Genomic DNA, 12,013 nt, shown 5'->3' with positions numbered 1-12,013 from the left:
GGCGGGGCGGGGTGGAACCGGTGGCCAACGTGAGCATCGGCAGAAGCTTAAAGAGCTCAGGTCTCCGCCCCCAGCCCCGCTATGGCTACGGAGCAGTGGTTCGTGGGGCCGCTTCCTCTAGGCCCTGGAGAAACGCCGCCCCCAGACGACTTCGAACCCGGGGCGCAGCCCTGCGGAAACCCCTCATGGTTGACGCCCCCTGTCATTCCTGGGGACCCACCAGAGCCCAAGCCTGAGGATGTTCAGGAGCAGCTGCCGGAGGCCCCAGCCGCCTCCACGCCTTCCCCGGAGCCTCTTGTCCCCGGTCCAGGGCCAGCCCCTCCTCGCCTACCCCTAGACACTATGTTCAGCCCCATCACGGAACAGCTCCGCTTCCTGCTCAAGAAGGCAGATGATTTCCAGAGCTACCTGCTCTACAGGTGATGCTGGACGGGGTCTTAGATCCCCATGGGTAAGGAGACTCAGGAGGTGACAGGATAGGTGACACACACCATGGTGGCAGAATTAAAAGCATTAGGAGCCAGAGGGAGACCGTAAATGAAGCCAATTAGGGATCCAATTTGAGAGAGTGGTGAGAACTGTTTAAACTGCATAGAACTAGGGGTGTTACCATCCTGTGACCCACTGTGGGCCTGGGGGGTTGCTAAATCTCTAGGATTTTTTCTCCCAGTTTTTAAATGTTGGCTTAGATCTTGAACCCTGTGCCGGGCTAAACAAAACTCACCTGAGGCAGGCTTGGCCCACAGACTGCCAGTTTGAGACCCCAGAGGATAATGTGAGTCCCAGATCAGGGGAAAAAGAGATTGTGGTTTTCAAGTTTTGATGTCCATTAGAATCCCCTGGGAGGCTGTTTAAACCCTAGATTTCTGGGCTTCACCTTGCCCAGAGTTTTGAGTCCATAGTGAGTTGTGGGCCTCAGGTGTCAGCCTTTTAACAAGTGTTCCAAATGGTTTTGATGTAGGTGGGCCTGAAAGATGCTCAGAGGAAAGGCCTGGGAGATTTTGTACCGGGGGGCTCTGTCTAGGCCAGCGATGCAGGTGAAGGGTGAATAGAATGGGAGCAACTAGTAAGAGGGGGAGGGACCCCAGGCAAAGGCCACTCTCTCCCTTCAGCAGGGACGGCGTACAGAAGGAACAGCTGGCAAAGGCCATGCCAACCTTCCTACAGATGTGCGAGCCCTACTTCCTGTACTTGGAGGCAGCAGGAAGGAGCATGCCCCCCATCTATGGAGCCCTGCAGGAGCTGGTCCGAAAGGGGGTGTGTGTGTGCTTCCAAGCAGGTTTTCTAGACCGCATGCCCCTTTCTTTGCACAGCTCCAGGCCTGGGGGACAGGAGGGAGGGAGGGGTGTGTTCCTGGCAGGCCAGCTGATCTCATTATACCTCCTCTTCCATGCAGCTGTTAGAGATCTCTCAGCAGCTGACCCTGCGCCTGGAGCAGCTGGTCCTCATGTATGCCTCCTTCGGGTTCGTGAGCCTGGAGGACACTGACCCTCTGAGGTAAAGAGTAGGAAACTGGGATTTGAGGGGATTGTGGCATAGTCCAGGGCCCAGCCTCATCCCCAACTCTCCCATCCTGCCAGCATCTCCTGTTTCTTCTGTGGGAGGTTCTCCATCAGCCCTTCCCATGAGGTGTCCATCTTCAGATACTGTGCCCCAGCTGCCTACACTGCCAGCCGCTTCCCCAGATACCTCTATAAGAAGATGCGCTGGAGCCTGGAGACCATCCCAGAGCCCAGTGGCAGGGGGCAAGATTCCCATGTGGATTAGTAAGTCCCCTTACCAAAATCAAATCCTCCCCTGTCTATGATGAATACTAATATGGGTCTCTGAACTACCAAAGCATGAAAAGCAAACCAGAAAACCAAAGACCTTTGAAAGACCACCTCTATCTTTTTCATTTAAACTCATCCTCCCATCAAAATAAAAGCCCTTATCTTAAAAGGAGGCTGGTGGGGAGAAAAGGCCTTGATATTGAGTCACATCCCTGCTTGAGAATTTCAGAGCAACTTCTGATGAGTTTCTACCTCCTCTTCAAAATCAAAGCCCTCAACAGAAGCAGCTATGAAACTGATCACTTTTCATTGTTGCTTCCTCCCCTCCCAGCTATTTCCTGTGCTATCGAGATACCTGGGAAGATACAGGCAAAAGTCAAGCCAATTCGTGCCCCCAGATCCAGAAGCTGTGGTCCATTGGCCGATGGGTGCCCCTAGGACCAGCTGAGGATGACATTTATTCATGGTAGGAGCTAGAGCAATGGCAAGGTGGGCTTGGGCTCTGGAGGGAGAGTTAGAACCCCACCAAAGACCATCTTTCTTCCCCAACAGTTTGCTGCTCTCAGTAATAACAGAATTTTATTGTGCCCAGAAAAGCACTTTATGCAGACCCTAGTAACAACCCATTGAGGTCTGTACTGTTTGCCCCATTTTACAAAGAAGAAAACAGAAAGGTTAAGTTGCCTGCCCAAGGACACACAGCTAGCAGTATAATTGGACAGGTCAGAGACAGTTATTCAGCCTCGGGCAGCTGCCGTTACTCTCTGAGTTTCTCATCAACAAGGAAACAACTTCCCTCCAGGGTTTTTCCCACCCACCCCCAGCTGAAACAAAGCCTCTTTCAGCCACAGCCTCTCACTCAAGGGGAGGGCCTCCCGAGGGCAGGGGGTACTCAAATCCAGGCTTGTCTGTCCCTGGCGCCCCCCTAGGATTTTGTGCCCGCAGCCACCTGGGGACTACCAACAGCTGCTGACCATCGGCTTCGAGGAGCCGTCGCACACGCTGGCCACCGACCTGCTGGTGCAGATCCTCACGGGCCAGGCAGGCCAGGCCCGGCCCCCGAGCGCAGCCGGGCCCGCAGCGTGGGCAGCGCAGGGGTCTTGAACCCGGGGAAGAGGGTGGGAGCTGGAGCTTGACAGTTTCAAACTCCAGGAGAGAGGCTCACTCGTTCTCCCAGTGTAGCCCGGTCTCGCCTTCCAAAGGGCCAGGCCGAGCCAACCTGTCTGCACTGAGTCCAGCCGGGCCGCGGGGCCCAGAGTTCGGACACGCCAGTTCTGTGTTAAATAAAAGAAAGAGGTTACAGGCTCCGCGTCCCCTCTAAGCGCCGCGCCCCTCCCCTTGGGGCGGAGAGCCCCCGCCCACTCGCTCGGCCTTCTGGAAAATGTAGTCATTGGAAACAAACCCATAATCTGCCTGTAGGCGGACGAGAGCATAGCGCATGCGCAGAGGCGCGCATGAAGCAAAAAGGGAAGTAACAGAGCAGGTCAACAAGCCCGAAAACTGCAAGTTTCGGGTGGTATGAAAGTTCATTCACTGGAGGAAGAGACTTAGGGCCACGCCCACTCCCGTTTTGACCCGGAAGTTATCGTTTTCTAACGTAAAAGACTACATTACCCGACGTGCCACAGGAAAGTGTTCGCGATCAGTTTCCGAAAGGCCGAGTCAGACTTTTTTTTCCCTCCTTCAGCTTTTGGGACTTTAGATCCGGGCAGGTCGCCGTCCTTCTCCGGGTGCAGGGCGCGAGCCGTGTGGTAGAGTCGTAAGGAACCCCAGCTTGGGATCTCTAAGCCTCTCTTCGCCCCTGGGCGGGAGAGAAGACCCAGGATAAGGGAGGTGAACTCACCTGTTTAAAGCTCCCGCGAGCAAGTGGCAGAGCTTGAACCCTCAGCAGGTCCTTGTGATCTCAACTGGCCCCTTGCAAGAGGAAGGGCGTCCTTCCTGACCCGGGTGTCACTCAGCGGCGCGTTATCCCCCTTTAAAGCAAGGAATACCTTTTGGTTCCCCTCCGCCATAGTCAGAAGAGAAACCCTTATGCTTTTGAGCAAAGCGCTCACCTCGTTGTCCCTGGCACATAGTATTATCACAAGCCTCAGTTTGCAAATGATAAAAAACGGACCTCAGAGGCGAAGCAAGTGAATATTGGACTTCCAGACCCTTGCTCTTTGTGGGGGCTTCTGGGGACAATTTCTGACTGCAAGCATTTTTTTTTTTTTTGTCTATGGTCCTCGTCTGAATGAGTTCAAGGAAATTCTGACGTTCCCTGAGACTGAGCTGAGGTAGCCCCTGTGAGTCTGCCCGTGGCTGTAAGACTCTTAGCTGGATCCAATAGAAATGTAAAGCGAACCACAAACGCAAGACACATATGTAATTTCAAACTTTTTAGTAACCACATAAAAAATAGACGAGGTCAGATTCACTTTAGTGATATTTTTTATTTAATCCAGTATACCCAAAATATTATTTTAACATAAAATCCATGCAAAAATTAGTAACGCAATATTTTCCTTTTTTGTACTAAGTCTTTGAAAGCTGGTATTTCAGGCTTATAGTACATCTCAATTCAGACTAGCCACAAGCACCTTTAGATTGTCTTCCTTCAAATGAAAGCCACAGTCTGCATACCCTAAACGTTTCCGGTGGGTAGTGGCAGTGCAATACTGGAAGAGGAAGGAAACAAGCTTGATTTCCTGGGTCCTGTTGCTCAGCAGCTGTCTACACCCATGCTTCTCACACTTTAGCATGTATCAGTATCACGTGGAGAGTTCCATCATTAGGACTGGACCAGACTCAAGAATTTGCATTTCTAACAGGTCCCCAAGTATGGCTGCTACTGCTGGCCCAGGCACCACACTTTGAGAACTTCTGGTCTACATCTGCATCATGGTTCTCAAACTTGGCTACACGTTGGAATAAGCTGGGGAGCTTTAAATAAAAATACTGATGGAAAGCACCCCACCCCCCATTCTGATTTGCTTGGCACAGGGGGCCTCAGTTGAGTTTAATACGCAGAAAAGTTAGAGAATCCCTGGCTCTCTCCTGCCTTTCTCTTCAGATCTCCCAGAGTTAAGGTCAAGCACGAGGTCAGTGTGCTGGGGTCAGGAGTTGGGACTTTTTTGGACTGAGCTGCTGTTGGCTGAATGAGCCTTTCTTTTTTTTTTTTTTTTTGAGACAGAGTCTTACTCTGTTGCCCGAGCTAGAGTGCCGTGGCGTCAGCCTAGCTCACAGCAACCTCAAACTCCTGGGCTCAAGCGATCCTACTGCCTCAACCTCCCCAGTAGCTGGGACTACAGGCATGCACCACCATGCCCGGCTAACTTTCTTCTATATATATTTTTAGTTGGCCAGATAGGCCAGATAATTTCTATTTTTTAGTAGAGACGAGGTCTCACTATTGCTCAGGCTGGTCTTGAACTCCTGACCTGGAGCGATCCACCCGCCTCGGCCTCCCAGAGTGCTAGGATTACAGGCGTGAGCCACCACGCCCAGCCCTGAATGAGCCTTTCTTATTTGTATTTCATTTGCTGTCTCTATGCAGGGGACAGAGTGGGACAGATGGAGGAGTTTAAACAGCAATTCTAAAACATTCCTGGGTGTCACCTTTTCTGGTCTCAGCGCACTTCTAAGAAGCTGTTAAACTCTAGCCCCAGAATGTTAACTGCACAGATAACAGTTTTATAGACAACTTAGGGTGTTCACCCACCCTCTGCAACCCTCATCCAGGGAAGAGAAATTAACCAGGGCTTGTAAATTGACAGCTACAGGTTCTGTTGTAAATAGGTGATGCTTGCCACTCTCCTTCCCTCCCTCCCTCATAATTTTAAAAGTTTTTTCTAAATAGTCACAATCGTGAAAAGTTCAGATTTTTGTGTCTATATATTTTTTATTTAATAGTCTAAGAAGCAAATATTTCTCTTTTAAAGGCTGGGTTTCCAGTTGATTTTGGAAAACAGAAACTCATGACACTTCCCTCCCTCACTCCACTCCTCTGTTGTGAGGAACTATGATGTCAAGGACCGTGATCAGAAGAAACTGCTGATGTTGAGGAGTAGCTTGTACCCTCACCACATATGCCCTTTTTGTTTCTTTTCTTTCTTTCTTTCTTTTTTTTTCAGCTATTGTATACGTCCCCAGGGTAGGAACAACCTCTTATCACTTGTGTCTAGCCAGCGCCCGGCGCGGGGCACGCCATTGGCACCAGTAAATGTTGACAAAGAAACTTGGAAAAGGAGGGCGTGCACCCTGTCCGAGCGTCACATTTGCGCCCGCGCCGCCAGGGGGCAGTCAGACCCGGGCCAGGCCGGGTCCGGCCGGGGGAGGAGGGCAGCCCCGGAACAGGGCGATAAGGGCACATTCCCGCATTCCGCATTCCGGCCGGCGCCTCTTGCGGTTTTCTCAGGCCTCCCTCCGCCCTCCGTCCTCCCGCCCCACCCCAGACGAGGAGGACCCAGAAGAAAACAGCCTCCACGGTCCTGAAAGAAGAGGCTTTACTGGGGGAGGGGGCAGCTGAGACCCTCTAACAGTCAAGGGAGAGAGGGCAGTTCAGTTTGCAGTTGGGAGGAGACGGGCTGGACAGTTTCGCTGGCCGAGTTGTGGGTGGTGGTCAGTTTCCGAATGCGGACTAAGCAGTTGTATGCAGAGGGCTGGTCAGTTTCATAAAGTCAAGATCAAGGTTGCGCTGGTCGATTTCATTTTCCCCAGCGCAGAGAGGTGACCCGCATCCAGACCTTCTGCCGATCCGGAGGGCACCGCGGGGTACGCCCCTCCCAGGTCCCCCGACGGGTGTTACTTCCGGCCACAGGTCCCAGCCTGCTCAAATCTCAAGGTTTGCGCTCTTCCTGGGGAAAGAGGGCTAAAAGGAAGGCAACCTCAGAGACCTGCGCACCGCACCCAGGTGCCGGGTGGGACGGTTTGGACCCCAGGACGACCGCATCCTCTTCACCCCCGGGCTGCCCCCCACACTTTGAGCTCTGGTCAGAGTGGCGCTCCAAGGGGGCGCAGGGCTACGTCTTTCCCCACGCGGCGTCCTGGCACCGCAGGGAGGAGGGGGAGAGACAAGCGCTCTAGGTACACGGGGAAAGGGGACTCCCACCTGCTCCAGGCCGTTCTCCGAGGCCTTTCTGCTGGGGGGCCAGATCACCGCCAACTTTCCGTTGCCCCTGCTCGCTGTGGGGGGGAAGGGGCGCTCAGCCAGGGTTGCCCCTCCTCTCACCAGCTGGAAGCAGCCCGGATGAAGGAGGCTGGCCGCGCCCGTTAAACACACAAAAGCGTTCACCCTTCTCTTCCCCATGGAGGCCTCCATCCAGCTCTGGGGAGCGCAGGAACCCGAAGGAGGAGGGAGGTGAACCCAGAATGGAGAGGCAGGAGCCCAAAAATTCAGAGAGAGAGTCCAATAGGGCCAGAACCCAGTCAGGGTTCCCTGGAACCCGACAAAGAGAAAGACAGCTGGAATCCTCCCCCACCTACCCCCGCAACCTAGAGGGTGTGGGGCTGGGAGTCCATCACTCCCGGTGGGGAGTGGAGCCCAGGGAGTGGGCAGCCCAGAAAGGGTGGGCAAAGGACGGAAAGTTGAGAAGGGGGTCCCAGGAGTCTGGAAGCCTGCAGGGAGAGACCCCGAGAATCAGAGGGCCAGAGAAGGGGCCCCTGCAGTTGGCCAGTCAATGGGGGCGGCTGGAACCCTGGGTGTCCCCGCAGCTTACCGGTGAGGCTCGGCGCAGGCTCCTTGAACTCGGCGGTACCGTAAATGCTGCGCCGCTGCCGCTGCAGCTCCCGCTCGCGCTCACGCACCTCGTGCACCTCCTGCTCCAGCAGTGACAGAGCGACACACGGCGATGCTCGGGCCAGCACCAGGCACCGGTCCTGCCCTGCCGAGGGCGGCCGGCCTCCGGGCTCCAGCAGCCGCTGCGGGCCCCCGTCGCCCTCCGCCGCCGCCGAGGAGCAGCTCCCCGCGGCGGCCTCGAAGAAGCGCTTGAGTTCGACCAGCGGCTGCGGCGGCGACCCGGCGCGAGGTGGTGGGGCTGCGGAGCGCACCAGCGTCGCCTGCCGGTGGGCCTCCCGCTCGATGTCTCGCCGCATCTGCGCGCCCGCCCGCGCGCGCTCCAAGGCGCGCCTGGGCGCGGGGCCAGGGCCGGGCAGGCTCAGCACCGGCCGCACGCGCAGCTCCACAAGTTCTCGGCTCGCTCGGACTGGGCTCAGGCCCCGGCTCCGGCGCAGGCTCTCTTCGCGTTCGCAGCTGCGGCGGATTTCGCGCTCGATGGGCGTCTCCATGGGCAGCTCCTCTGGGAGCTGTTGGGACAGGCTTGATCCGCCGGAGGAGGAGGTCTCAGGGCCCGGAGGGGGACACTGCCCCTGGACCTCCGCACTTCGCGCTTCGGACAGCCCAGGGTCGTCGCTGCCTGGCTCGGCGGGACTCACAAAGCCCGAAGCTGTTGACGGCCCGGGGCGCTCTGCGTCCTGCTTGCCTGATGGCTTGAGGACTTCGCTCTCTTGCTCGGGGTTCTCGACGCCCTGCTCTGCAGTGGGCACCGGGACCTCGCAGCTCGGCCTGGGGACTTCGGAGTCCCTCTGTACAGCAGGCTCCAGGGCTTCGCTGTCTGGTCCAGCGGGCTCGTGGCCCCGAGCTTCAGGCGACCCCAGGGCTCCGCTCTCTGGCTCGGGGGCCTCTATGTCCAGGGTTGACAGCAGCTCCGAAGCCTCAGTGCCCCCGCCTGCCAGTGTTTTGATGCCCAGAGCTAGGACACGGTGCCCTGTGCGGCACCTGTGGCTGCGGTCGCGGCCCGTGGGTTCCTAGGCGTTGCCCGCACCGGCCGCTTCTCTCTGACCCGCCTCTGGCCTCAAGAACGGCCCCCGGGGGCAGGGCCGGGCGCCGCCCCCGGCACCTGCCAGGAGGACTCTGGTCCCGCCCTGGTCCCGCCCTCCGAACAGGGGCATCTCGGCTGGTCACCTAATTTCGTCCGCTGGCGCGCGCAGGTCAACTCAAAAAATAGGACTTCTTGGAAGGGGGCTTCCCTAGACCCGGCCCACTACCTGGGGGAGCCACTCTGGGTGCAATGTTTTCCCACTGAGCGCAACTTGGCACCTTTTCGGGCCCATGTCCCTGGCATTGCGCGGAAGACTTGGCCCCATCCGCGCGCCAGACCGGGCTCTGAACCACTGGCCCTCTTGTGGGAGTATCCCCCGAAGCCATCTTTCCGGGACCTGGCCAGCCCCGTCCCGCCGGTGTGAGTCAGCGGGCAGCGACGCCCCGGCCTCTGGGCCTTCCCTCCAGCTCCCACCCTCGCCGCTCACAGCTCCGGCCGAGGGGGCGCCAGGAGCCGCCTTACCGCGCGCCCGGCCCTCTCTCCCAGGGCCTGGGCTTCGCTGGGTTCCCAGCAATGCACCGCCGCCCCCGCCTAGCCCAGCAGCGGCTTCCCCTCCCGTACCGGAAAAGTCCGCGAGGTGTCCGCGGCCAAGTGCACTCCCAGATTGAGGGAGGAGGGAGAGACTGACACGGAGGGCCGGGGCGCAGAGTAGCGGTTGCAGTTGAAAGGCGGTCACCTTGGCCCCAGGCGGCCAGGGAGGCACAGACTGGGGGCAGGAGGCATCCTGGCTGGCGGGAGGGAGCAGCTCCCTGAGGCTGGGACCAGATCGTGTCGTTCAAGATCAGGATCGACTTCCCCGCGCGGGCTCCACCCCCCGGGGAAATTTTCCACTCTTCCGCTTGGTGGAAGCAGGCTCTCCCTAGAACCTGCCCCCACCCCCACCATTCTGGGGTGACCAGGAAGAAAGATATAGTTACCTAGAGAAAGTGTTGGGCGGGAAGGGGAGCTACACAGCCTCAGGAACCCCCAGTAATCCAACCACCTGATCACCGCTTCCCCCAACTCTCTGCCTACAGGTGATGCCTTCCCTCTGCTTTTCTGCTCTCTCACTCTGTCCCCTCCCAGATCCAGCTGCTGCCCTCCTCCCTCTGACCCCATTGGTCTAATTGGAATCAGGCCAACCTGGGCTCCATCACGCTTATAACCTGAGCCAGATGTGGTTCCAAGGCTCAATTACCTTGTTTGAAAAATGGGGTTAGCAGTGCTTACTGGCTAGGGAGGCAATGAGGATTAAAGTTATGTACTTCTGGGAAAAATTATCTCTGTAGGGCCTTCTCCACTCTGTCACCTCCTGTTCCTTCCTCTGGCCATGCTAACTGGGCTCTTGGTCCTCATTCCACTGAGCTTTCTCTGTCCAAGGACACCTGTCACCATTTGGCAGACCCAGTTGCTGTCCCCTTCCCCTGTCCTCCTTCCCATTAGCTCTTTGGTCTTCAGGGGATGCCACCCTATCCTGATTTCCTCCTACTTCCCCTTCTCAGACTTCTGTTTCAACCTCATCAACAAGCTTCCATTGCGGTCCGCTGATGGGAGAGAAGAGAGCAAGGTCAAGATGTTTGTCCCACATCGCCTACCTCCAAGCCCCTCCACTGCAGGTAGCAGGTCCACACAGCTCTGTCCAGGGTTAAGAGGATGGTGACAGCACCCAGGGGTTGCTAAGCCAGGGTGCTGGACTACGCGTTGATGGTTTCCCTATGCCTTTGTAAGCTGTCTCTTTGTTAAGTTCTCATCAATTACTCTGGGTGCACAATCTTCCTTTGAGGACTCAGACTGACAAATTCCAATCTCATGCTTTTTTTTTTTTTTTTTTTTTTTTTAAGAGAGGGTCTGCTGAGGCTAGAGTATGTGGCCCAATCATAGCTCACCTTGAACTCCTGGGCTCAAGTGAGCCTCTCACCTCAACCTCCTGAGTAGCTGGGATTACAGGTGTGATAATCTCGTGCCTTTTTTTTTTTTTTTTCCAATTGAGACAGAGTCTTGCTCTGTCTCCCAGGATAGAGTGCAGTGGCATCATCACAGCTCACTGCAGCCTCGAACTCCTGGCCTCAAGATATCCTCCTGCCTTGGCCTCCCAAAATGCTAGTATTACAGACAAGAGCCTAAGCCTGACTAATCACATGCTTTAAACATCATCTCTATGCTGATGTCTCCCAAATTCATATCTTTAGCCCTGACTTCTCCCCTGGGCTTTGGACTCACATCTGACAGTCTCCAGTCTAATCGCTATCTCAGATTGAACACTCCCAAAGCTGAACTCCTGGTTTCCCCTAACCTACTCCTCTCCATTCAGTTCTCCATGCCAAAAACCTAGGAATTGTCTCGATTTCTCTTTCCTTCAGCTGCCCTCCAATCCATCATCAGAACTGTTGGCTCTGCCTCCAGACATATACTGAACTCATCCACTTCTCTCCACACTTGTTCCAGCCATCTCCTCTCCCTCCAAAGGCTCCCATCAGATCCAGAATAAAAATCCAAATTCCCTACTCCAGCCCAGAAGGCCCTGCCCACTTCTCAGATCTTATCTTCTCATATTGTCCCCTTAGATCACTTCATTCCAGGCTTCCTTCAAGCCCCCTAACTGCATTCCTACCTCAGGGCGTTTGCACTGCCTTTCCATCTGGTTGCAATGACTCATTACATGGCTGGTTTCCGCTACTGTGGTCTCAGCTCAGATGTCACTTCTTCAGGGAACTGGTTCCTGGTCACCTAGCCTACAGCAGCACTCTTTTGTAACCCCATCCCAGGTATGCTCAATAACTCATCCTCTGCCCCAATTATCACTGATTACTGTTATTTCTTTGCTTATGTGTGTATTATCTCTCTCCCTCCCCACACTACAAGTTAGTTGCATTATAGCATTTTGTTTGTCTTGTTCACCTCTATACGCAATTCTCCCAAGCCTAGAACAGTGCCTGGCATGTAACAGTTGCTTCAGAATGATTATTTACTAGGTGTGGTGGTGTGCACCTGTAGTCCAAGCTACTCAGGAGGCTGAGGCAGGAGGATCACTGCAGCCCAGGAGTTTGAGGTTGCTGCGAGCCGTGATGACGCCACTGCACTCCAGCCTGGGCAACAGAGCGAGACCCTCTCTCAAAAACAAATTATTTTGTGATTGTGGTAAGATAAACATAAAAAATTTACAATCAGTGGCGTTAAGTAACATTCACAATTTGTGCAACCATCACCACTTCCTACTTCCAGAACATTTTCATCACCCCCAAAGGAAGCCCTCTCCCCACTAAGCAGTCTCTCCCCACTTCCCTCCTTCCAGCCCCTGGCAGCCACCAATCTGTGCCTGTCTCTGTGGATTTATTCCGGACATTTCATATAAATGGACTCACACACAATGTGGCCTTTTGTGTCTGGGTTCTTTCCCTCGGCATC

General features: G+C 55.4%; 2 protein-coding genes across 2 annotated transcripts; one reads left to right on the top strand and one right to left on the bottom strand.

Annotated features, from left to right (window-relative positions):
* Positions 1–81: 81 nt before the first annotated feature.
* C1H19orf67 (chromosome 1 C19orf67 homolog) lies at positions 82–2,876 on the top strand. The gene is made up of 6 exons (XM_045550722.1): positions 82–419; positions 1,113–1,257; positions 1,397–1,497; positions 1,581–1,766; positions 2,104–2,238; positions 2,702–2,876. The coding sequence occupies exons 1-6, from the start codon at positions 82–84 to the stop codon at positions 2,874–2,876; spliced, it is 1,080 nt and encodes a 359-aa protein (XP_045406678.1).
* A 3,361-nt stretch (positions 2,877–6,237) lies between these two features.
* Positions 6,238–8,699, bottom strand: MISP3 (MISP family member 3). The gene is made up of 4 exons (XM_045553256.1): positions 8,652–8,699; positions 7,469–8,555; positions 6,862–6,935; positions 6,238–6,621 (listed from the first exon to the last, which is right to left on the bottom strand). Exons 1-4 carry the CDS (start codon positions 8,697–8,699, stop codon positions 6,583–6,585), a joined length of 1,248 nt encoding a protein of 415 aa, XP_045409212.1. The 3' UTR covers positions 6,238–6,582.
* Positions 8,700–12,013: the final 3,314 nt, after the last annotated feature.

This window comes from Lemur catta, chromosome 1, assembly GCF_020740605.2.
Source record: "Lemur catta isolate mLemCat1 chromosome 1, mLemCat1.pri, whole genome shotgun sequence".
NCBI classification, from domain to species: domain Eukaryota; kingdom Metazoa; phylum Chordata; class Mammalia; order Primates; family Lemuridae; genus Lemur; species Lemur catta.
The sequence above is the reverse complement of the archived record's forward strand: the minus strand, read 5'-3'. Positions and strand labels throughout refer to the sequence as shown.

Excerpts from the sequence above, each read along its gene's own strand:
- C1H19orf67 (XM_045550722.1), top strand. The coding sequence starts at position 82 with ATGGCTACGGAGCAGTGGTTCGTGGGGCCGCTTCCTCTAGGCCCTGGA. Across the intron at positions 420-1,112 it reads CAGAGCTACCTGCTCTACAG|CAGGGACGGCGTACAGAAGG; the intron begins GTGATGCTGGAC and ends CTCTCCCTTCAG. Across the intron at positions 1,498-1,580 it reads GAGGACACTGACCCTCTGAG|CATCTCCTGTTTCTTCTGTG; the intron begins GTAAAGAGTAGG and ends CCATCCTGCCAG.
- MISP3 (XM_045553256.1), bottom strand. The coding sequence starts at position 8,699 with ATGCCCCTGTTCGGAGGGCGGGACCAGGGCGGGACCAGAGTCCTCCTG. Across the intron at positions 6,936-7,468 it reads GCCTGCGCCGAGCCTCACCG|CGAGCAGGGGCAACGGAAAG; the intron begins GTAAGCTGCGGG and ends TCCCCCCCACAG. Across the intron at positions 6,622-6,861 it reads CGGAGAACGGCCTGGAGCAG|CCCTCTTTCCCCAGGAAGAG; the intron begins GTGGGAGTCCCC and ends CCTTCCTTTTAG.